A 23,446-nucleotide genomic window follows, 5' to 3' on the forward strand; every position below is an offset into this window, starting at 1 on the left:
AAATGAACTCTTCAAATATAAATGTTAAATATAAATATAAATATTAAATGTTGCTCCCCGATCCTAAATATATTTAGCTGATATGTGGCAGTTTGAATTTGCATATCAGCTAAATATTTAGGAGCGCAAAGCAACATTTAACATTTATATTTATATTTAACATTTAGATTTATATTTAACATTTAGATTTATTGTTGAACATTTAGATTTATTGTTGAACATTTAGATTTATATTTAACATTTAGATTCATTGTTGAACATTTAGATTTATTGTTGAACATTTAGATTTATATTTAACATTTAGATTTATATTTAACATTTAGATTTAGTTTTAACATTTAGATTCATTGTTGAACATTTAGATTTATCGTTGAACATTTAGATTTCTATTTAACATTTAGATTTATATTTAGCATTTGGGATTCAACAACATTTTAACTTAATATATTTTTCACAACAAAATTAAATGTAAAGAAGATCACAAATATTCCTCTAAATGTGATTAAAAAAAAGTGACTTTTAAAAATTAACTCTACATTGTTATGACGTTGTGGAGCTTGATGCGGATGATATGTGTTATTTTCAGTGTGCACAATTTTACAAAGGGCGCCTCATAGTTCAGGACTTATGTACTGATCCTGATACGATCATAACGACATTCTCTTTGTTTACTGAAGAACATGCACCGCATGAAAAACAATCCACAAAGCAGAATGGAGCGCCGCCTGCTGGAGAGAAACAAACATCCCCTAATTTGACCACATTTCGTTGCAGTACAATTCAAGCAGATATTGAGGTTATACATTTAAGGTCACTGATGGCCCCTTCCGAACTGTATTTGTAATATTTGATGCATTTTAGCCATGCATCAGATCAACATACATAAAAAAAAATATCAAACGACGTTTAATCTTCTTCGCTTTTATTTTGAAAATATTTCTTCTGACGCTCCGGAAGTGAAAGGTCCATTCGAAAGCAGTCAGGCTGCGGCAGGGTGAGGATGTGAGGACAAAGATTGCACCTGAGCGAAAACAAACCCATCCTGAAGACGAGTGGTGGCATTTTAAAAACAGAGGTGAAGTTTTTTTAAATGTGTCAAACCAGTTGAAAAGGTGAACTCTCAGAATCTCTTAAGTCGAGTAGAAATCCCTGGCTAGCTTTTTTTCTTTTTGACAATATGAATCCAGCGGTGAGTGTCTCGTAGCAGCGACAATGCTCAGGCCTGTCAAAACCGGCTTGTCCAGCTCTTTGCCGTCACATCAATGACCATGGATGTCAAAGCAGTTCTGGAGTTTGCCACAGTCACCAGGGGTCTCTCTCTGATTTTACAGGTGAGTTTTGGGGGATTTGGATGTTTTGTATGAATTAATTTATTAATGTGGCGTCCCCTGCGGAAAGGTTAATAACCTAGTTATTTAGTCCTCTTAACATGTATGTTTGTATCAGGAAGCTTATCTTTAAGCTCAGGGGAAAGATGCTGCATGATTAAGTGCATCATAGTGATATTGCCTGTAACCAACTTTGTCAGATGAACTGTTTTTAGAAATATTAACTTTCATAATGTAATGTTCTTTTTAGGCTGTCTTGAATGCAGCAATCCCTGACCATGATGCTGATGCATTCAGGCCCCCTCGGACGGAGGAGCCTCTCTACCTGGACTCCACAGTGGAGTGGTTGCTGGGCGGCCTCTCTCACTGGGATGCTGAGCATTTCCTCTTCATTGCCGAGAGAGGATATCTCTACGAGCACAACTTTGCTTTCTTTCCTCTCTTCCCTGTTGTCCTCCGAGGCCTGGCCGAGACGCTGCTGTGGCCCTTGAGCAGCTGGCTGAGCGTGCGGGGGCGTTTGCTGGTGGCTGTGGCTGTGGGCAATAGTGCCCTCTTCCTGCTGAGCGTGGTTGCCCTGCATGCGCTCAGCAGAATCGTTCTTCAGGACAGACGTCTCGCTATGCTCTCCAGCTTGCTTTACTGCATCACACCAGCCAATGTTTTCATGACTGCTGGATATTCAGAGAGCCTGTTTGCTGCGCTCACATTCGGTGGTCTGTTTCTCCTGGAGAAAGGATTCACCCTGCGAGCCTGCCTGGCCCTCAGCATAGCCACAGCAGCACGATCCAATGGACTTGTAAACATTGGATTTCTACTGTATCTTCCATCACTGCATGCTATCTCCCAGATCCGTGTGTATCGAACAACAACAAAAGGTCACAGCAAAGTCTTCCACTACATTTGGGTCATCATCCGCCTCCTGCTCACCTCCCTCCTGGGAACTGCAATAATTGTCATTCCCTTTTGTGCTTTCCAGTATTACGGGTACAGGACGTTTTGCACACCATCCGTCTCCTTGGAACAGATTCCCCCCTCACTTCTGTCTTTTGCTGAGCGAAAGGGGTACCGGGTTCCAGATGAGAACGGTCCTCCACCCCTCTGGTGCATGAGACCTCTTCCCTTGCTCTACTCTCACATCCAGGATGTGTACTGGGATGTGGGCTTTCTCCGGTACTTTGAGCTGAGGCAGATACCAAACTTTATCCTGGCTCTGCCTATGGCTAACCTCGGCATTATGGCAGCTTATGCTTACTTTCAAGCAAATCCAGAACTGTGTCTGAGACTGGGACTTTGGGAGACAAGTGCAAATAAAGGACTCGACAAACCAATACCGGGAATGTTCAACCCCAGAGTTTTTGTGTATGTAGTTCACTCAACAGTGCTTCTGGTGTTTGGAACGTTGTGCATGCATGTGCAGGTAAGTCGGTTATTCAATTGACAATATGCTAAACATTTGTCCTGTCTCCCTGTATGAAGAAATGTTATTTGTATCTATATTTCTAGGTGCTGACCAGATTCATGGCCTCCTCGTCTCCTGTACCTTTCTGGATCAGCGCTCATCTGCTCCTCCTCAATGAACCTCTTCTTCATCGAAGAAAAACATCAAACCCAAATGTGCAGATACAGACACACTCCAAAAATGGATGCCATCACCAACCTCAAAACCCCATCATCGCTCTGCTGCCACACTTTACAACCTGTTCTCCTACCACGCAAAGCATCCTGGGATACTTCCTCTCTTACTGGGTACTGGGCCTCGCTTTGCATTGTAACTTCTTGCCATGGACATAAGATTTACTACTGACTGAGCTTTTAATGCAATATATCTATGTAGGACTGGACTGTGTACCATACCTTTTAACGATAGAAGTGTTTTGTAGTGCAACAATTTCCCCTTGTAGTTGCTCCTGTAATAGTTACATTGTTTTATTGTCACAACACCACAAAGAATATCAGGAAAAATAACTGCATACATAAACGCAACAATTGTTCATTATTTATTGTTTAAAAATAATGAAACACATGTAACCAATATTTTGGTTAAAAGTAGACAAAAAAATCTTGCTTTAAAATATGATGTTATTGTCCGGTCTTGCATAGAATCTATGGATCTGACTAGTTTATTCATGCCACTTCATTCATGCAATAGAAAACATAGTTGATTTGCACCTTTCTGTTTTGAATATGTTTGCAAGTATCTAAGAACAAACTCAAATGTACAGTATACATAAAACTTGATTGAAAACTGTTTAGTTGTAAATCTTGGGAAAACTATGGTTGTACTTGAAGAAAAATACTGTAAGAAAATATATTTTTGTTCCTCTCTGAAGCATTACTTTTTTTATTCTGTTTAATATTGCACTGCATGTTTGGAAAAATCATTCCAAGTCAGAGTCTTTGGGGCTTTTGGGTATGAATTGAAAAAAATGAATAAATAAACATTTTGTTGCTGTTAAATGATCTTCAATTTTAGTTTTCATTTCCTATTTTCTAAGCATTCTCGTTAAATAAGCTGAACTGTGCTCTGATGTACAGGACACTTTCCAGCAAAGTTGCTGTGGCAAAGTTTGCTTTGAATTTGAAATGAAACTACATGTGATGAATGTGCACAAGACTTGATTGAAACCAAAAATATATGGTAAGTTTTTCCTAACACAGAACTTACTGCAACACTGGAATGGAAAACCAAAACCACAAATAAACATAATTTAACTTGGTAGCTCTTATTCAGCTAAATTCTGAAAAAGCAAAGAAGTCGTAATAAAGAAACAACAATAAAAGATTAATGAGGGTAAGCTATGTTTTAAATCAGCACATATAAAACATTTGAGGGGGCTAAAATACAGTTAACCCTTTGATGCACAACATATGTACACCCCTTCTAATGCCCAACATGGCTCCAAATTGATCAACATCCATTTTCAATGTGATTTAATTCTGGTGTTTATTTGCTGTATCTTTTGAAATCAATTTATTTTATGATTTAATATTCCAAGTATTCTTTTAATATCTTGTTTTTGATTTGTACTGGTCATTATTTATATTTTTCCTTTCTTAGTTTATGAACTAAAATAGTTTTTGTATTATTACATCAAGTTTACACACATGGGTCAGAAATAACCCACATGAAATTATTATGGTAATTGGTGGAAACCTTTGAAGATTGTACATGTTTATTATTAATTAGGAATGCATTTACAGCAGATTATGTCTCTCAGCTGGCCTGGGAGCGCCTCGGTATCCTCTCAGAAGAGCTGGTGGAAGTGGCCGGGGAGAGGAGTGTCTGGGCTTCCCTGCTGAGACTGCTGCCCCCGCGACCCGGACCCGGATAAGCGGAAGAAGATGGTATGGTATGGTATGGTATGGTATGGTATGGTATGGTATTTACAGCAGACAACTATTTACCTGCCACACATTTCACAGCCCAGAACAGCTCCCTTTTCACATCTGATATATGTTAGTCTTGTTTTACAATTATTCTAATCTTACCTAAGAAAACATTTGATGGCAAGTTGCCTTGTGAATAAATACATTACATGTCAGAAAGGAATTTTCTTTCATACTATTAGCTAGCTAGCAAGCTGACATATTCTATTGTAGTTAGCTAAGTTATCTTAGCTAGGTCACCAAGATAAAACTCAAACTAGTGTGACAGTTGATAGGTCCTGTCACTAGAAAAGCCTCCAATTACCTCTTTGGCAACATAGTTAGCTCAAATGACCCCTCCTGAGAGGCTGGGATTTGAAACCTGCCCAGTGCTGCCACACCAGAAATGTATATGGATGTGCATTTGAAAATATTCTGTGCATTTGATTTGCTGTAATCAGAGAATGGCTGTTAACAGATTTCCTGCTGAAATGGTTGTAGAGATGCTACATAAGGGACCAGATAAGGAAAATGAGCCAATTGGTCCTGATTCTGAGTACTACGCTTCCAACATCCAGGCCTGCTCGTCGTACCTAAAGTCTCTAAAAATATTATGGGAGGTCGAGCCTTCAGTTATCAGGCGCCACTCCTTTGGAATCATCTACCTGTCAGGGTCCAGGAGGCAGCGACCTCTCTACTTTTAAGAGGAGGCTTAAAACTTTCCTTTTTGATAAAGCTTATATTAGAGATGGTTCAGGCCTGGAGCAGCTCTTAGTTATGCTGCTATAGGCTTAGACTTCCAGGGGAACTGACACTGGGACCCTATCTCTCCTCTCTCTCTCTGCCTGTCACTTACTTTAACTCTCCCTGTCCCATTAAAGTTACTAACCATAGACCTTTCTTGAGACCCTAAGCTCCCTTTTCTTGTAGGTTCCTCTGGATCTCTGCCGTAGACAGCCAGCTGCTGTGGATGTGCCAGACTCCAGCTGCTAGAACTACTACTATCTGTCTCACCACTATCATCTCTCTCTCTTCCTCTCCTCTACCTCTCTCTCCAACCCCAACTCAATCTCAGCAGATGTGTGTCTAACATGAGTCTGGTTCTGCTCGAGGTTTCTGCCCATTAAAGGAAGTTTGTCCTTGCCACTGTAACTTGCTAGATGCTGAAAAGTGCTCTACTCATGGTGAATTATGATGAGATCAGACTGAGTCCTGTCTGTAAGATGGGACTGGATCTTATCCTGTCTTGATGTTGGGTCTTTGTTAATAATATAACATAGAGCACGGTCTAGACCTGCTCTCTTTGAAAAGAGTCTTCAGATAACATTTGTTGGGATTTGGAGGTTTATAAATAAAGATTGATTGATTGACGATTCGTCAAATGTTTTCTTAGGTAAGATTAGAATAATTGTAAAACAAGACTTATACATAGGCCTATCAGATGTCCAAAGAAAGCTGTGCTGAGCTGTGAAATGTGTGGCTTCCTAATTAATAATAAACATGTACAAACTTCTGAAGTTTCCACCAAATACCATAGTAAATTCATGTGGGTTATTTCTGACCCATGTGTGTAAACTTGATGTAATAATACAAAAACTATTTTTGTTCATAAACCAAGAAAGGAAAAAATATATAAATAATGACCAGTACTAATCAAAAACAATATATTAAAAGAATACTTGGAATGTTAAATCACAAGATAAATTGATTTCAAAAGATACAACAAAGAAAGACTCCCCCAGAATTAAATCACAAATTAAAAATGGATATGGGTCAATTTGTACCCATGCTGTACACTAGAAGGGTAGTGGCTTAAGCTGAGTAAATCTCTATCAAGCCAATAATGTTATTCATTTTGAAAAAATGACACAACAGTATGTCATTCCACATTCACACTTCTATAGATACCTTCAAGTACGTAATTTTGACAAGAAGCTGTTTGTGCCCTTCCCATCTTCACCAATACGGGGTCAGATAGATGATTTTCTTGCTTGGGACCCTTTACAGCCAGGCCTGATATCCAAACTATACAGCTCAATTCAAGAAATGGCCACCCCATCCCTGAACCACCTTAGGGAGAGGTTGGCTGAAGACCTTGGGACTGACATTTCTGATGAAATATAGCGGTCTGCAATTTCAAGAATTCACTCTACATCCATATGCATCAGACACGGGCTTTTACAGTTTAAGGTAATACATAGACTGCACTTCAGTAGGAGCAGAGTGGCACCCAAGCAGATGTTCCCAGGATTAGATATTAGACCTGCTCCTGCTGCCACCAGCATGAAGCCACTTTGTACCACTTTGTGGCTCAGTACAAGTATTTTTTAAAGTTTGGAAACCCTTTCTTTCTTACTTTGAAAAAAAAGTAACCTCTAACCAGTGAGCATTATATCTGAGTTAGATATAAAAGTTTTTTTTCTTCTTCTTCTGCTGTCTTATTTTGTTTTGCTGTGCCTAAAATACATATGTTGTTATACTCGGCTATTTTTTTTTAAACAAGTCGGGATTTGAAGACCATACGTAACTCCTGATATACCCCCTCGTTTTTATTGTATATCATTTTTTTTTGCATTAAAATAAAATATTTCAATGTGCACCATACATGACAGTTAAAGCCGCCTGTGTCCATCCAATAATAATACAGTATTTCTGGATTGCTAAAACCCTAAATCCTATTGTCTGAACCAAATTCCTTAGCGGCCTGAACCCATGCATTGAATCTAACTCACTAAAACACATGTTGCACTGTGATGCACTTGTGTTGCATAAAGGTAAGCACAGGTAGCAAAAGTTAAACACATTTGAAGCACAGGTGTCACGGCTTGAACACAACCACTCAAAACTGATCTAACTTGTGTCTAATGATGTGAGGAAACCAGTATAAGCCAGTTCAGAGAGCACTGGTTGTTGAAGGTTGTTCAGTGGACAGAAATAGTCTGAGAGGCAGAGGAAGAGTGAGTAAGAGGGGGTCGAGGAGGAAGAGGAGGGGAGTGAAATCGAGAAAGACAAAGAACAGTAACCTCTGATTAAATCTGATCTACTGTGATAGACCATGTTCTTCTCATTTATGTTTGTTTTTACTTTATTGTTACTGTATACATGAGGCAAATTCAAAGAGAATTTTTCTTTTTCTTTTTTTTTTAATTAATTTAGCCTACTGTGAACAATAAACATTATTTCTACAGCTTCATGTCCTGGGCATTATGTTTTCAGTTTTCTTGATGTAGTGTGTAATGACTGCTCAGTATTGGTTTTACAGTTTTTCTCGATTGTTTACACACATTTTTTGAAAGCATGTCTCATACTCTCAGAACTCTACACACAAATAAAAAAATCACACACACAATGTGCAAAACCCCTAAATTCTCATGCAAAATAAAAATGTACATTCAAAACAATGTTATTTCTTCTCAAAATGTTATTTTGTTTTCTAATGACACACACAGACCACCATATGAATAGACATTTATAAGAACCATTTGAACACCGATGTGCTCAATGTAAAGCACTCTGATGAATTGAAAACACTTTGTCTCCATTCATCATAATGACTTAGGACTGTTTTTTGTTCAGTGATACACTTACTGCAGACCACTCAAAACCACACTTGTGAGGAAACCAATATAAGCCAGTTCAGAGAGCGCTGGTTGTTGAAGGTTGTACAATGGACAGAAATAATCTGAGAGGCAGAGGAAGAGTGAGTAAGAGATGGTCATGGTGGAAGAGGAGGGGAGCGACATCGAGAAAGACAAAGAACAGTAACTTCTGATGAAATCTGAGCTTCTGTGATGGACCATGTTCTTCTCATTTATGTTTGCTTTTACTTTATTTTGACTGTATACAGGAGCTAAATTCAAAGATGATTAATTTAGCCTACAGTGAACAATAAACATTATTTCTACAGCTTTATGTCCTGAGCATTGTGTTTTCAGTTTGTTGATGTAGTGTGTAATGACTGCTCAGTATTAATTTAATTTTGATTGACTTGGGGTATGATCTGACAACATTGTTTGCTTTTGCAGAAAGAGTCAGAGGTTTGGTGAATGTAGTTTTAAAATTGTGTTTTGTGCTTATAGTTAGAGAAAAACGTGGTGGATGCATAGACTGCATGAAATGGGTGGATGTCAAAAAATGTGTTTTAGAAATTGAGAAATACTGTAATAGGTTTGCTGAGGCTGGTGTATCAATCTGATCTACAAATCATCTGCTCGCATACCGGAAGGGTTGGTATTGTTACCATGACACATCCAGGGCCGTCACAAGTCAGTGGTGAGTCTGTCAACGTCAGCTCTACGTCAGCGTGCTGACCGTTACGCACATTGGCTGGCGATCATCAGACATGGAAATGTGAACTAGAGGAGCAGCCTGTGTAATCGAGCAAATCTGTGATAAATGACTAGATATTAAAAACAGAGGATGACTCATTTTCAGGATTGGCTTTAATTCAGATACCAAAGATGGAATTACACTCTGGGAGCGATTCAGTTCGTCAAACTGCACCGGAGAGGAATGCTTCTGCTGGTTCGCTAGCTAGTCTGAGTTAGCTTTCAGGATGGGTGTCATATATGCGTACAATGACTGAGAATTGAAAAGGAACTTCTCCTGGTAAACGAGACAAGAGAGTTTTGTGTTGTGCCTTCTGCTACCTCTGTTCTGTTTACGTGATGAAGAACTGCGAGTACCAGCAGATCGACCCGCGGGCGCTGTCGGTGCTGCCCTCGTCGGCACAGAACCACACCGAGAAGAAGGCGCAGCGTCCGCGGAGGAAATGGGAGGTGTTCCCGGGGAAGAACAGGTTTTTCTTCGATGGACGGATCATCCTGGCCAGACAAAGCGGCGTCCTTCCTCTGACCCTGGGCCTTATTGTTGTCACTTGTGGCCTTTTCTTTGCATTCGAGTAAGTACCTGGAAAGGTGCTTCTTTCCAATAATCCCTGAATGCATCATGATGATTTGGCTGTATGACTTTTAGATTAGTCATGCTTAATCTTTTTGGTATTGAAACTGTGTTGAATGCAATTGTACATAGGGATTTAAAGTGGGTTTTGGTAGTGACAGACAAACTCCCGTCTCTTTTTGACAGTTGCCCATTCCTGGTGAAACATCTGACCATCTTCATACCTGTGATAGGTGGGGTGCTTTGTGTGTTTGTGGTCTTGTCCCTGCTAAGAACCAGCTTTACAGATCCAGGTATCTTACCAAGGGCGACCCCAGATGAAGCAGCAGACATAGAGAAGCAGATAGGTAAGAAAACACATGGAAATCCACGCATACTTGCTTTGGGCCAGATGGGGTAAAAGAGCTTTGCCATATGGGAGATCTCTGAGGGACGTGTTGTTGTCGAACTGGAGACAAAGACCTAAGCAGCTTATTCTCTATGATTTGTGTAGAGTGCAAGAGATGAACATTGATTTAGTTATGCTTTGTTAACTCTTTATTATATCATATAAGTGCCTCTAAGGGGAAGTGTTTTGATCATGAAGTCTCTGCTCCTTGTACTTCTCTATTTTAAGATACCTCAGGATCCTCTACGTACCGCCCCCCTCCGCGGACCAAGGAGATCCTCATCAACCAGCAGGTGGTAAAGCTCAAATACTGCTTCACTTGTAAAACGTTTCGCCCACCTCGGACCTCCCACTGCAGCCTGTGTGACAACTGTGTTGGTAAGGATTTTGTGGGATGTAAACAGTTATCCCACCTGCACTAATTCTGAACAACTTAGTTTGTTTATCTTAGTTTGTTTGTGAATGACAGCCAGCACTGCTTGACTGGAGAGTTGACTTCATTTTTCCTCCGTGCTTGTCATGAAGATTTTATCCTGAAATATTATTTAAAATAAATCTTTAAAAACAAGCTTTTACTTTATTTTTAGGAATCTGAGAGCCTTTACCTCACATTTAATTTATCTAAAGTTTATAGCTGGCAGGTTTTACTTGTCAATGCAGTTTGTAGGAAGTTTGTCATAAAGCATGTAGTCTGTTGAAGCATCACATCATCATTTGGCAGTACAGAGCAAGCTGTAATTTGCAGATGTAGACTATGCAGTTCAGATTCAGATTCAGAATACTTCCATAATACAAAATATACAGTAAAGGAAATAAATAACACATCGTGACATCAGCAACTACCACAACCAGTGACCATACAGCAGAGCGGGGTGCTTTTGTAGTTCTCAATTTATTCTGCCTTTTGTGCATTTAGTAACCTTATGGCGGAAGGAATAAAATAATTAGCATAGCGGCTTGTTTTCCACACCGGCACATAATACCGCCGACCTGAGGGCATGAATGAAAATTCACTACCAAGTATGTGTTCCTGTTGGGTCAAAATTCGGTTCGCTTTCTGGACCACCCGCACTGTCCAAAGGGAGCAGAGGTCCTTAAGCTGGACTCCAGTGACTTTGGAGCACAGCCTGATGATGTCATTCAGACACTTCTTGTCTTTCACAGAAACATGAATATAAACATGACAGGAATATGTTAGGAGACTTTTAATAAAGCTTTGATAAAAGCTCTGACACCGAAAGAATTCAGTTTCCTCAGCAAGTAGATCCTCTGGTTTGCTCAGTACCCTGTACCAGTAGCCATGTTGACATGTTTGTGTCACATGCAGTGTCCTGTTTTGTAGACTGAATAGTCCAATGATTAAAAGATATAGATTATCATTATTATAAGGCTATACTCACACACCCAGGTATACAGTTTCTTCTTGCAGTAATCATTTCTCAACAATGAACCGTCACTTTTTAACCATTTCAGATGACAGTGCTGAGTATCTGTTGAAGAAAATGAAAGTGATTTTTCTCTAAGGGTTCCTTCACACCTATAGCTTGTTTACTTTGTTCTGATTCAGATGATGAAAAGGATGCATTGTTGCATTATCCCCTGGAGTTGTTTTGTGTTCACACTGCAACACTGTTAAGTGGACCAAGGCACACATCACTGCAGGGCTGACCTTACGTTATTACATCATCACAGTCTCCTTTTCCCACAGCGTTGGTACACAAATGTAAGGCATACTGGTCGCACTGAGTGCTAAGTAGCATTATCCAGGTCACCTTCCTATAAAATGAGTCATGGGTTGACAGTGCCTCACTGACATTTGGGTCAAAGGGTGTATTTGTCAAATGTTGGACACCACTCACCAAAAATGCAGAAGTCGAGTCCTGTGATGTTGCTAAATGTAACTTTTTCTGCTGATTATAATTGGATGGAGACGGTCAGTAATATTAGCCTATCGCTGTTTTTATGCTTTATATCAGTTGTAATCAAAATTGCCTTGTAACTGTATTACTGCATCTTTTAAAACTAGCCTGCAACTACTACGAGTGTGATGAGTCAAGCAGCTGTTTGTTCCGGTTGCTGGGTTGACGCGTTCTCACAAACAAACTGCTCCAGGGTTTGATTTGAAGAGGCCACGTCTTCTAGGTGATCTTGGCTCGCTTGTTTTGTCCACATCAGAATGAGATTGCTGTGTTCACATATGTCCGAATGAACCAGGCCAAGAAGGGAAAGGAAGCCCTGTTTCAGAACAACTCCTACATTTCTACATACATTTCTATATAGCCCTGTTTGAAGTGGTGCACCTACCTTGGTTTAATAAACAAGATGTAGCATTAAGCTTTACTACCTTCATACTTTGTAAGTGTCTTTAATCAATGCTGTGTTTGCTGTTTCCCCCCCTCAGAACGATTTGATCACCACTGTCCATGGGTGGGGAACTGCGTAGGCAAACGCAATTACCGCTTTTTCTACAGCTTCATCATCTCTCTGTCTTTTCTGACCTCTTTTATATTTGGCTGCGTCATCACACACATCACTCTGCGTAAGTATTCCTACATTTAATAAATACACAAATGCACAGAGCCTTCGTGTCATGCTTCTGTCAGAATCTCTGCTACTTAGGATTTAATTTGTTTTTGATTTGTCCTTCTCTCCCCAGGCACTCAAGCAGGTAAAAGCATTGTTCAAGCCATTCAAGAGAGCCCTGCCAGATATCCTTTTCATGTAACAAATAATCAACCTGAATATAAGACGTGTATTTTTTCAGTTAATGACTGTATGCCGCCAAGAAACAACACAAACAACACTGTTGACTCTGCAGTTCTCGCTGCTCCTCTTCAGCCTAAGCTCACACTTAATAGGATCAGAGAGTTAGCATTGGCAAAGCAGTGCTTCTGGGCGGATGGCTTTCCAGTAGGAGGTTTGCTGCCTCATGTCCTGGTGAGATGATGTCAGCAGCAAGACAAATATAGACTGCAGCATGGTTTGACTGGATGTTTACACAGGGGCTGAGTTGATGTATTCATGGTAGACGCATGATGTGACTTCATAGCCTCTGGCTCCAGTTTGTAAATTCTTGACATTTCCCTGTTCATAGAGCATATGATCTCATTTGGTGTGTCAGAGACTTTATGCATCTGTTTCAATGTTAACTAAAAACATAATACAGATTTATATGATCAATTGAAATGCATTATACCTTTAGATGATTGCTCATGGTTATGATATCAAGCCTTAACTCTCCATTGTGCACTGTGGTGGAGTTGGTGATTTGTTTCTTCTCCATCTGGTCTATTATGGGCCTCTCGGGCTTCCATACTTACTTAATAGCCTCCAACCTCACAACAAATGAAGATGTAAGTATGCATGCTCCAATATGTTGCAGTTCATAATTACTCAAAAATAAAATGAACCCATTAATTGACACTTTCTTTTTACGTTTACTTCACAGATAAAGGGCTCCTGGTCAAGTAAAAGGGGTGCAGAGGATTCTGGGAACCCTTACACTTACAACAGTATTGTAACCAACTGCTGTGCAACGTTATGTGGACCCATGCCCCCAAGGTTAGGATCCCTGTTTCATGTATCGGTGATTTTTATTAAATTGAAAACCTAAACCTTTAAAAGAATACAAAAGTGTTCTTCATGATGACAGCAGGTGAGCTGCATGTGTGAAGGCTTGTTGTGCATGACTCAGTGTATCCTTAGTATCCATAACGAAGAGAATGCAAAACAAGACGGGCACTGAACAGCTGCACTTAAGTGTTAAGACGGATTAATTAAGGTTCATATCTTACTTGAGATGTTGCACTTTAAGTATTGTATTTAAAGGGGGATATACTTGTGGTTATATCTCTTCCTCTAACATCAGATCATGAGACAGACAGCACATAAACTGAGGGAACATTGTGAGGATTTAAAAAAAGAAAAATGCTGTCAAATAACCTTTGACGGCCTTCCTTCCCAGATATAACCTATATGATGAAAATACTGCTTGCCATGTGTTTAAGCTCAGTATATTAACATCTCAGGGTCTAGAAATATGTTGATAAGCTTTATAAACATCAGTTACAGTCTGTGTTTACGTGCTTGATGACATAATCTCTTGTTCTGTTCTCCAGTCTGATCGACAGACGAGGTTTCCTTCCTCCTGATGAAGTGATCCCTGCCGTCTCTGCCTCAGAGATCGAGCTGCCTCCCTTCACAGCCAAGAACGACGCACACATGGTAGGATGAACCAGCTTGTGGTCCCTCCCGAGTCCTGACTGTCCCATAGCTCCTGTGTCGTTGTTGTTGTTGTTGTTAAGTAGACCTCCCGTGTGCCTTATCCACTCTGTGTATGTGTGCATGTCCAAAACCTCTAGGTGTACAGCCTCAGTTTGTAAGCAGAGCTGCCAACATGCAGTACTTTGAAACTGTTTCTGGTGTTATGAAAGATGAATGCTGTGTTAGGTATTCTCAGACTAGACTGGACTGGGACATAATTAACAAGAGTCAGCTTATGACGGCTTGGAGCTAACACATGAGATTAAGCCAGACTTCCACAGAGGGAATGATTAAATTGGCTGGTTAGAGCTGACATTAAACAGAAACCTAAACTAAAGAGGGAATTTATCACCATGCAGCAGAATGTACAAATAGTGCTGTGTCATTTGTTCAACAACAAAATGTCCAGGAAACCACCTGTAACACTGCTTGGCACCAGTGAGCAAGAAAGTGGGAAGAGAGTTTTTACAAGACCAATTGAACCATTAGTGTAGGACTTTGTTGAGTGGCAGAGTTACTCCGTCAGACTGCTGCAGGTTTATTAACAACAGTGAACATGTTATGATTGCACATTTTGTTCTTTATGTTTGCCTCCACATATAGGTTGCTGTATCTACCTCCTTGTTCATGTTCCACTGGGTTTGCTTGTGTGTTGAAGCAAAGTTGTGTGGACTTGATTGGGTCTCTAAGTAGGACATGAGGATTTTTGTTTTGGATTTATCAGCACTTTATCAGACCAGGTCACACCGTGAACATATTTGTCACTGTATCGAATGTCTTACAGCGTATTGTAATTCTACTGCTTTATATTCTCAAATTGACATTTGCTTCTTTTATTTTTACATATTTTATTTACCTGAAAAGTGTTCCTATTATGTTAAATAAAATTATTTTGTATTTTGGCCTGTGTTTTGTCTAATTTACCTTTTTGATTTTTCATGTCTTCTTGGGCCTGATTCCAGCTTTGAAAGGGTTTTTCTGATATTATTTCACTTTAATAGCATAAACTTTTTGAACAGATGTCTTGTATGCCTGTACGTTGACTCTCAGTGTTTTTTATTGTATCCATTCCACCCTGCCAGGAGGAGAACTGTCAGGACTTTTCTTTGTCCTGCACAGCCTGAAGGGCACTGCTGCATGTAGACGGTTAATGGTAAGAGTAGGGTTGAATGTTAAACCAATCACAACATCGCTTCACGCCCCCATCCATTGTGTCTTCTTTCATTGCACAATCTGTGTTCAGGTTTGGAATCACCATCATTTTGAAGATATTAATGCTAGCAGAGTCAGGGCAGGTCTTGTGATTGGTCCATATTTGTGAATGGTGCATGCTTCGCTGTCATTCATTCTTCTCACTAACATTCACTCTCTCACTCAGTAAAGGATGGAGCTCTTGTTTGAAGGCTGATGATCTAACTCTCCACTTCTTCATAGTTAAATCTGAAGCCTCTTTAACATATTTGGGGTGTTTTTGTGCATGCATGGAGATGTTAGCTTTCTGCTTTTGTCAGAGCCAGAAGAAACAGGAAGAAGCTGCTTCCTTCATTGTCTCTATCTAACTCACTTCTTTCACGCCTCTCCATCTGAATCAATGCTGCCATCACTGCTTTCATTGCCCTCACTGTGTTTGATGAGCTCTCAACTAATCATTTTAATCACATTGCAGAATTTTCAATGCATTTTGTCCTGATTGGCCCTCCATGACACATCCTTATAATTAAACGTATGTTCTTTTCTTTCTCTTGACTTCTCTGTGTTTTCCTCACGCAGTGCACTCAGAGCACCAAGGACGTGCTAGAGAGGGTGGTCCACTCCTTGGACTCTCAAGGCTTGTGCCCCTTTGGCACACCAAAGACAGCTCCTCTCAGCGTGGAGGTCTCCAGTGCTGCAGCTTCACCCTCGGCTGGCTGCTCGCAACAGCTCAACCGCCAGCCTGTGCCTGCCCACTGCCCGCCGTTTAACAGAAGCCGCAAGAGGGACTCGCTGCACTCCATCAACCCGGCCTTCCGTCTGGCTTCTCCCTCCCCATCGTTGAGCCGCCCCACACTGATTCTAGGGGATGCACCTGACATCGGCTTCATCTCACTGCCCTGAATATAAACAAACAGAAGGAGTTGCTGCATCGCTGCTCGGAATCACTGGAAGTGTTTCCAACGATACACACTTTTTCACAGTGTTGCTTGTGTTTTTGTATGTCGAGATGTCTTTCTGATGAGTTCAATAAGCATCACCTGGGGCGTCTTTATGTTAGTGCGTTTTCTCAAAACTCTATTTTACTGTTCGTTTCCTTCACAGCGGAGGTAAATCTTAGTAATACTTTGAAGCACAAAATAGAGCTATTTTTTTAACACCTTTTTACAAAGACACCCAGAACATGCCTCCACACCTCCACAGAACCTCAAGCCATACATCACAGCCGCAGTGTTTCTTCAGTTCTTGATAATATCTTTATGCAAATAAATCTTAAATCTGGGAATACTCCAAATATGGCTGGATGCAAGAGGAATAAAAAGCTTTGATTGACTGAAGTGAAAAGCTCTGGACAGGGAGCTGCCTCAAGAGTTAGCCTTCTGTCACGTCCTTTCACCTAGGTAACAGTATACTTCATCTTAGTGCTATTATAGGTGGATAGCTGGAAGAGGGATGCTTAAGTGCAGATTGTTTTTTTAGTGTATGTGTAAGAAGGTTCTTGCTTTATTTTGTTCTCAGTTCTTTATGTTTAGTACATCAGATGAACGGAGGCTAAATGGTAAACATTGATTTGAGCTCCATTATGTGCACAGGTTTTTCACGTAGATCGGATAGCGACTGGAGTGTTTACCATTATACGATGTATGTTCACTGTTTCTGCTTTATCAAAACTGTTACATTTCAAGAAGTATCCCATGTCTTATTTGCTGCTGTGGAGCAAGGCTTGGATTGTAGTATTCATGCTGACACTGTTTCCTGTTGTTGTGATCTGATGACATGCTTTTAGTCAGTGATGGTCTTTTTTTTTTTTTGTACACTGCCTGTCACATTGAGTGTTTCTGGTTACAGCACAGGCTCAGTGTGTGGACTGTATAAAGCAGGGTAATGTTTTAGGAATGTTGAGGCCTCTGTACATGCAGGATAGGCTGTCATTTCCATGGCTGCGTCCTTCCAAGTTACAGCACGAAACCTAACCTCCAGCTGTCAAGAGGAAGCAACAGAGGTCAGCTGGTACCACTAGGGGGCAGCATGCGACTAAGAATTGCAGCCCATGGTCACGGGTCAATCTAGGAATACATAAACCATTAAAAGAAAAGGCCTTTTGGTGTTCTACTTGTTTTGTAATTGAGGGTTGCAGATGTACATAGGAGGAGTTTGTGAAGAAACACTTTGCAGTAGTCAAAGTGTCGTTCTTCACCAGTCTGCATCAAGACCCGTAGGTTGTGTGTAACTACAAGCAGTGCTTGTAAGAACAAACGTGTTTGTATTTTGTAAGATGTAACAGTAGAGCTGTAACATTTGATCAATAAAATATCAGTTTCAATTATTCTTTTTTGCCTATTTGTATCCTTTAAAGGTTCACTTTAATATGACTTTGATGGCAGACCTACTGTAAAAGTCAGAAGTTGAGATCATCTATTTGGACCTCTCCTGCATGGAAACAATGAAGACATGCATGTGGACCACATGTGGTTAGACAGACAAAAACTCAACTGTGTGTGTGTGTGTGTGCGCCTGTGTGTTCAGGGCATAGCAAAGCTGACAGAGATAAAAGTAAATTTTGGAAAAAATACTTGTGGCAGCTTATACAACAATGTGAAGGTGCAAAAGTATGAACAGTTACTCTTCTCTAGAAATATAGTGTTCACTATCTTTCTTCTTCTTGATAAGTTGATAAAATGTTGTTTCTGGACTGCAGCTCAGAGATTTTTTCCACCTTGTACATAGCCATTTAAAACAGATATCGTCTTTCAAAGTGTGGTAAATTGTTCCCTTGGCGATGCTGACGACATGATGTGTATCCTGTGCCCACGGTTGGACTTTTTGCCTATAATTATTGAAATTGAAAACTAGAGGAAAATATCCTGAAGGCCAGTGATCACAGCGGATGGACCGTGACAGTGGAGGCTGACTGAGGTTAAGGTCTGACTGCACTCAGCTGTCACTACCGTGTGCAGGAGAGTGGGAACGTTGCTATAAAATCCTCTAGAATCACTATTTGTGTACCTTATTTTGTAGGTTGATGCCATCTTTCAAAGAGTAAAAACAAAGTGCTCTAAATGTACAATACTGCGTGTTCTATTTATTCTCCAAGTGGGAGAATTCGCTCTTAAACATATTTGGCAGGAAGTTGATTTTTGTTTCCATTTGCATGTTCTTTTGTAGCTTTAAACCAATAAAATAAATTCTCCTCTTACTATTTTAATTGTTTTGTAAGGGCTGACAGAAGGAAAAGCAATACACAAGTGAAGGTAAAGTTGATTTAAAGCATTTCAGAGAGGTATGTCCTGATTGATAGGGTCAAACCTAGCAAAATAGACCAATTAAGTTGTCCTAAAATGCAATAACTCAGAAGGATTCCATACGATTTTTACAAGTCTGTTACCTCATTTGACTTCAAATAACTCCTTTAAATCGCGTCAGTATAGCAATTTATATATCTCAACCTAATTTATAGCAGATGGTCAGACTTCTCGCTCAGTGTCTGGTTGGAGGAAGAAGCCAGAGTATCACTGCTGCAGCAGCTGTAATGCATTTTAACCTCAGCACTCCGTGGCCTTGAGGAACCAAAAAAAAATGTTAGTAGAAGAAGAGCAATTTGAAGATGAGGGAAATTAAACAACAGCACAGAGGAACTAGGTCATGAGTGTGCAGTGGGTGAACATGTGAGCAGCTTTGGGTTCTCTCTGGCTGCAGGTGATTATTCGCTTTTTGGAGTGTCATGCTCTTTAACCCTGACTGGTATGGCACAGAGTCAAAGAAGGCCACCCAGTCAGCCTGATTCACCACAGGATTTCAGAATAACAGGGATTAGACTCCTTAAATCTTATGTTTTTATAGGCTGCATATTTTTCAGCAGATAAGTGATTTATATAGACTCATCTCAGAAAACTTTTCACTTCTGAATGAATGTCCCTTCTTTTTCCCTGAAACTCCCTGTAAATATACAAGGAACAAAAACTGGGTGAGCCACTCATTTCACTTAAAACGAACAGATTCCAGCTCTTCAAAGAAATGATCCATTACTTCCATTACCGTCTGCTGTCATTCCCTCTGTGATTCATCCTTTTTTGTTCCATCTTCAGCACGCCACATTTGGCCCTGCTGTCATGTGTGCAACCGTGTGTCACACTCTCACAAGCCTTCTCCTCATCGCTCACTTGTCTGACCAGAGCAGAAGTGAAGTACATCTGTGTGAAAAGAACAGGTGACTCACGGTCAGGGCTGCTGTCAACATCATCATTGCTGTGTTGACTCTGTAGAGCTAAAAGTGCATCTCTGTGCTGGGCAGTGAAGCTGGTATAATTAACCCTGTGCTGAGCAACCAGCTGCCAGCAGGCTGCAGCTGCCATCAGGCATAGCATGTAGCCACTGCCAGTGAAACATGAAGCAAGCGAATGGTGTGGGTGTCATGCAGATCATGGTGGTTAAAACTGCTCTACCCTGAATGTTGGACTGTGATACAACCTGTCAGCCTGCTGATCTTGCACACTTGTGTAAATGCATGCTCTTATCACTTGTCATTTTTGTGAATGTACAGTTTTTCAACATGTGTTATTTGTGGATCAGTATGGGCCTCAGCAACACTGGTAACATATTTATTGTCTGACGGTTTGTGTTGTAGAAAGTGGAGCCAGTTAAACGTGTTCTGCATTTAAGTCCAAGAAAAATTTCTGAGCAGGTACAAAACAGTTTATTAATCACATTATATTGTATCGTATCGCATGGTATCATGATTATATCGTATGGTATCATAGTAGATCTTACCGTATAATAGCATATCATATCATACTGTATCGTATGTTGCCTCATCTTATATCTTTTTTGTATCGTATCGTATTGTATCATATCAAATTGTATCGAATCGTATCATATCGGATCGTATTGTAACGTATCGTATCATACAGTATCGTATCGTATCATACAGTATCGTATCGTATCGCATCGTGTCGTATCGTACAGTATCATATCGTATCGCATCGTATCGTAATGGATTGTATGGTACCGTATTGCACCTTACCACACCGTACTGCATCGCATCCCACTATACCATACCGTATCGTATCATATTGTATCATAGTAGATCTTACCGTATAACAGCATATCATATCATACTGTATCTTATTTTGCCTCATCTTATCATATCCTTTGTGTATCGTATCGTATTGTATCATATCATATCGTATCATATCGTATCGTATCATATTGTATTGAATCATATCGTATCGTGTTGTATTGTATTGTATCGTATCATATCGTATTGTATCGTATCATAATGTATCGTATCATAAAGTATCGTATCGTATCATAAAGTATCGTATCATATCGTATCGTGTTGTATTGTATTGTATCGTATCATAACGTATCGTATCATATCGTATCGTATCGTGTTGTATTGTATTGTATTGTATCATAACGTATCGTATCGGATTGTATGGTACCGTATTGTACCTAATCACACCGTACCCCATCGCATCCCAGTATACCATGATGTATCGTATCATATTGTATCTTATCGTATTGTATCGTATCGTATCGCATCGTAACGTATTGTATCGTACTGCTTCTTGTTGTATTGTGTTGTGTTATTCATATCGATTGTATTGTATCCTATCATCACATATCATGTTGTATGCTATTGCAATAAATTGTAACACATCATATCGTATCCTATCGTATCGTATCATATCTTAACGGATTCTATGGCACCGTATTGTACCTTACCACACCGTACCGCATCGCATCCCACTATACCATTCTGTATCATATTGTACCGTATCATATTGTATCATTTTGTACCGTATCATATTGTATCATATTGTATCATATTGTATCATATTGTATCATATTGTATCATATTGTATCATATTGTATCATATTGTATCGTATAGAATCGCATCGTATCCCATTGTAACGTATTGTATCGTACTGTTTCATGTTGTGTCGTGTTGTGTTGTTCATATTGTATTGTATTGTATCCTATCATGACATATCATTGTTGTATGCTATTGCAATATATTGTTTTGCATATATATAACCTTTATTTATTCTCGAAAAATCATTGATGGCCATCATTTAAAATGATGTCAGGCACTGTAGCTTATTCTAACATATTGTTTGTATCCTATCCTATCCTATCCTATCACAGTGTATCTTATCATACTGTATCGTATCACATTGTATCAAATCATTTGTATAATATCATATTGTATTCAATCACCTGTAATTCATTAAATTTAATATCCTGTTTCATCAAATAGAATCAAAGTGAAACCATATTGTATTACACCTGTTAGATTGAGTTGATTTGGATCACTTCATGTCCTGTTGTGTCATGTCTGTACTGTATCATGTTGCATTGCATCTTATCAAGTTGTGTTGTTTCATACCTTAGCTTATACAAATGAAACACTGAATTCTTTGTGGTTGAATATCCACGGTACAATGGTTGTGTCTGTGTCTTTGGAGTTTGGTCAGTACTTAAGCGTTTATTTGTGTACTGCTTGTACAGGGATCTCTCTGGGTGTAACATGGATAGAACCGTGTGTTTGGGTATGGTGGTGAATGTGTGAACACTTTAAATAGCCCTGAAATCCTTTCAGTACATAAAGCTCAAGTTGGATGAGCACAGTGCAATGTATTGTTTTAATGTATTTAGTAGTATTATTGTATTAGTATATTAGTTTGTTAAATGATCCAGTTGATTGACAGATTAGAGAAAAGTCTGTTTAGGATTACAGACCTGACAGTGTAATTTATTACATATGGGTACTTTCACTATTCTTTATAGTTTGACTGCAGAAACAAAGCAGAGACCGGTACTTGGGACTGTGGGACTACTTTCCATGTATCTTTCCGTTAATAAATAACATTTTAATTCTCCTAGATACAATATCTACTAAATTGCAACTTTTGGTATTTTAATTTTTAAGTGAACAGATTAGATAAGTCAATAAATAAAAAGAGATGACGTATACCCACATCCACTGTTCCTGCAGTGGAAAAAGCTTGTCTGTGTGTGGTGGGGTGGAAAGAGCTCCCCATGGAAACCTGAATATGTGCCATGGAACTGGATTAGTGTACCAGGGTACCACAGGGTCAGATCTTATCACAGCACACATTATCATCAACACTGTTTGATACAGCCCCATTAATCTGCCGATAAATGCTTTGGTTGCTGACAGGTAAATATTTACAGTTTTACAGCTCAACTGTCAACTAATAACTCCTCTCTCTATTTTTAATGAGCAGCACATTCATATCCAGGTGTTCTCTTCGTGCATTAAAAACTGAGTTAACTTTTTAGTTATTATGCACTGCACTATCACACTGTGACATTTTCTGTTTGTATAGATATCATATCAAGCAAGGAAGATTACTGGCCTGTATCTGCCCCAACATACATTAAATATTTTTAAAACAGAATGAATGGGCTCAATATTCATACACATTTTAATTTATTGATTAAGGACAAGATGATTGAATTTAAGACCCTCAGTTTGGATTGATAAGTATTTTTTTCTTTTAGTTGACATGATTTTATTCTTTTTAGGTTATGTTTTGAGGCATTTTTGCCTTTATTACATAGGACAGCTGAAGAGAGATAGCAAATGCAACAAACAGTCATGGCCGAGTATCAAACCAATGACTGCTGCAACAAGGATTATAGCCTCTGTGCATGGGGCGTGAACTTAAACCACTATGCCGACTGGCACCCCAGAGTATATTTTTTGAAGAAAAAGTAATTTATTCCTTTGTTAATTCTTAGAGACATATTCTGAGCAGCATAAATAATCCAAAGAAATATACAATTCATATCATATATGGATGCTAAAACACCTAAGCTGCTTTAAGGGGAGATTGAATCTAATTTCGAATTGTATGGGTATTGCAGTTTTATGCTTAACATCACTTCATAATATTTTAGTGGGGGAAATATGTCTTACTGCACTATACTTGTACCACACAGCTGTGGATGGTGGTTACAATACAGTGCAAAGTTTTACAGTAA

At 39.4% G+C, this 23,446-nt stretch overlaps 2 protein-coding genes across 3 annotated transcripts; both read left to right on the top strand.

Annotated features, from left to right (window-relative positions):
- The first annotated feature begins 929 nt into the window (after positions 1-929).
- pigv (phosphatidylinositol glycan anchor biosynthesis, class V) lies at positions 930-3,789 on the top strand. Its single transcript, XM_034698753.1, has 3 exons — positions 930-1,331; positions 1,579-2,745; positions 2,832-3,789. Exons 1-3 carry the CDS (start codon positions 1,263-1,265, stop codon positions 3,117-3,119), a joined length of 1,524 nt encoding a protein of 507 aa, XP_034554644.1. The 5' UTR covers positions 930-1,262; the 3' UTR covers positions 3,120-3,789.
- Positions 3,790-8,963: 5,174 nt separating this feature from the next.
- Positions 8,964-17,763, top strand: zdhhc18a (zinc finger DHHC-type palmitoyltransferase 18a). Of its 2 annotated transcripts, XM_034697764.1 has the most exons (10): positions 8,972-9,594; positions 9,780-9,940; positions 10,210-10,359; positions 12,383-12,520; positions 12,638-12,689; positions 13,232-13,334; positions 13,430-13,542; positions 14,100-14,205; positions 15,327-15,397; positions 16,015-17,763. In XM_034697764.1, the coding sequence occupies exons 1-9, from the start codon at positions 9,362-9,364 to the stop codon at positions 15,366-15,368; spliced, it is 1,098 nt and encodes a 365-aa protein (XP_034553655.1). In that variant the 5' UTR covers positions 8,972-9,361; the 3' UTR covers positions 15,369-15,397; positions 16,015-17,763. The 2 variants fall into 2 exon arrangements, with proteins under 2 accessions (XP_034553654.1, XP_034553655.1); XM_034697763.1 differs by lacking the exon at positions 15,327-15,397 and having other exon boundaries at positions 8,964-9,594.
- The last annotated feature ends 5,683 nt before the right edge of the window (positions 17,764-23,446 follow it).

Source organism: Notolabrus celidotus, chromosome 12 (genome assembly GCF_009762535.1).
Source record: "Notolabrus celidotus isolate fNotCel1 chromosome 12, fNotCel1.pri, whole genome shotgun sequence".
In the NCBI taxonomy this organism is placed as follows: domain Eukaryota; kingdom Metazoa; phylum Chordata; class Actinopteri; order Labriformes; family Labridae; genus Notolabrus; species Notolabrus celidotus.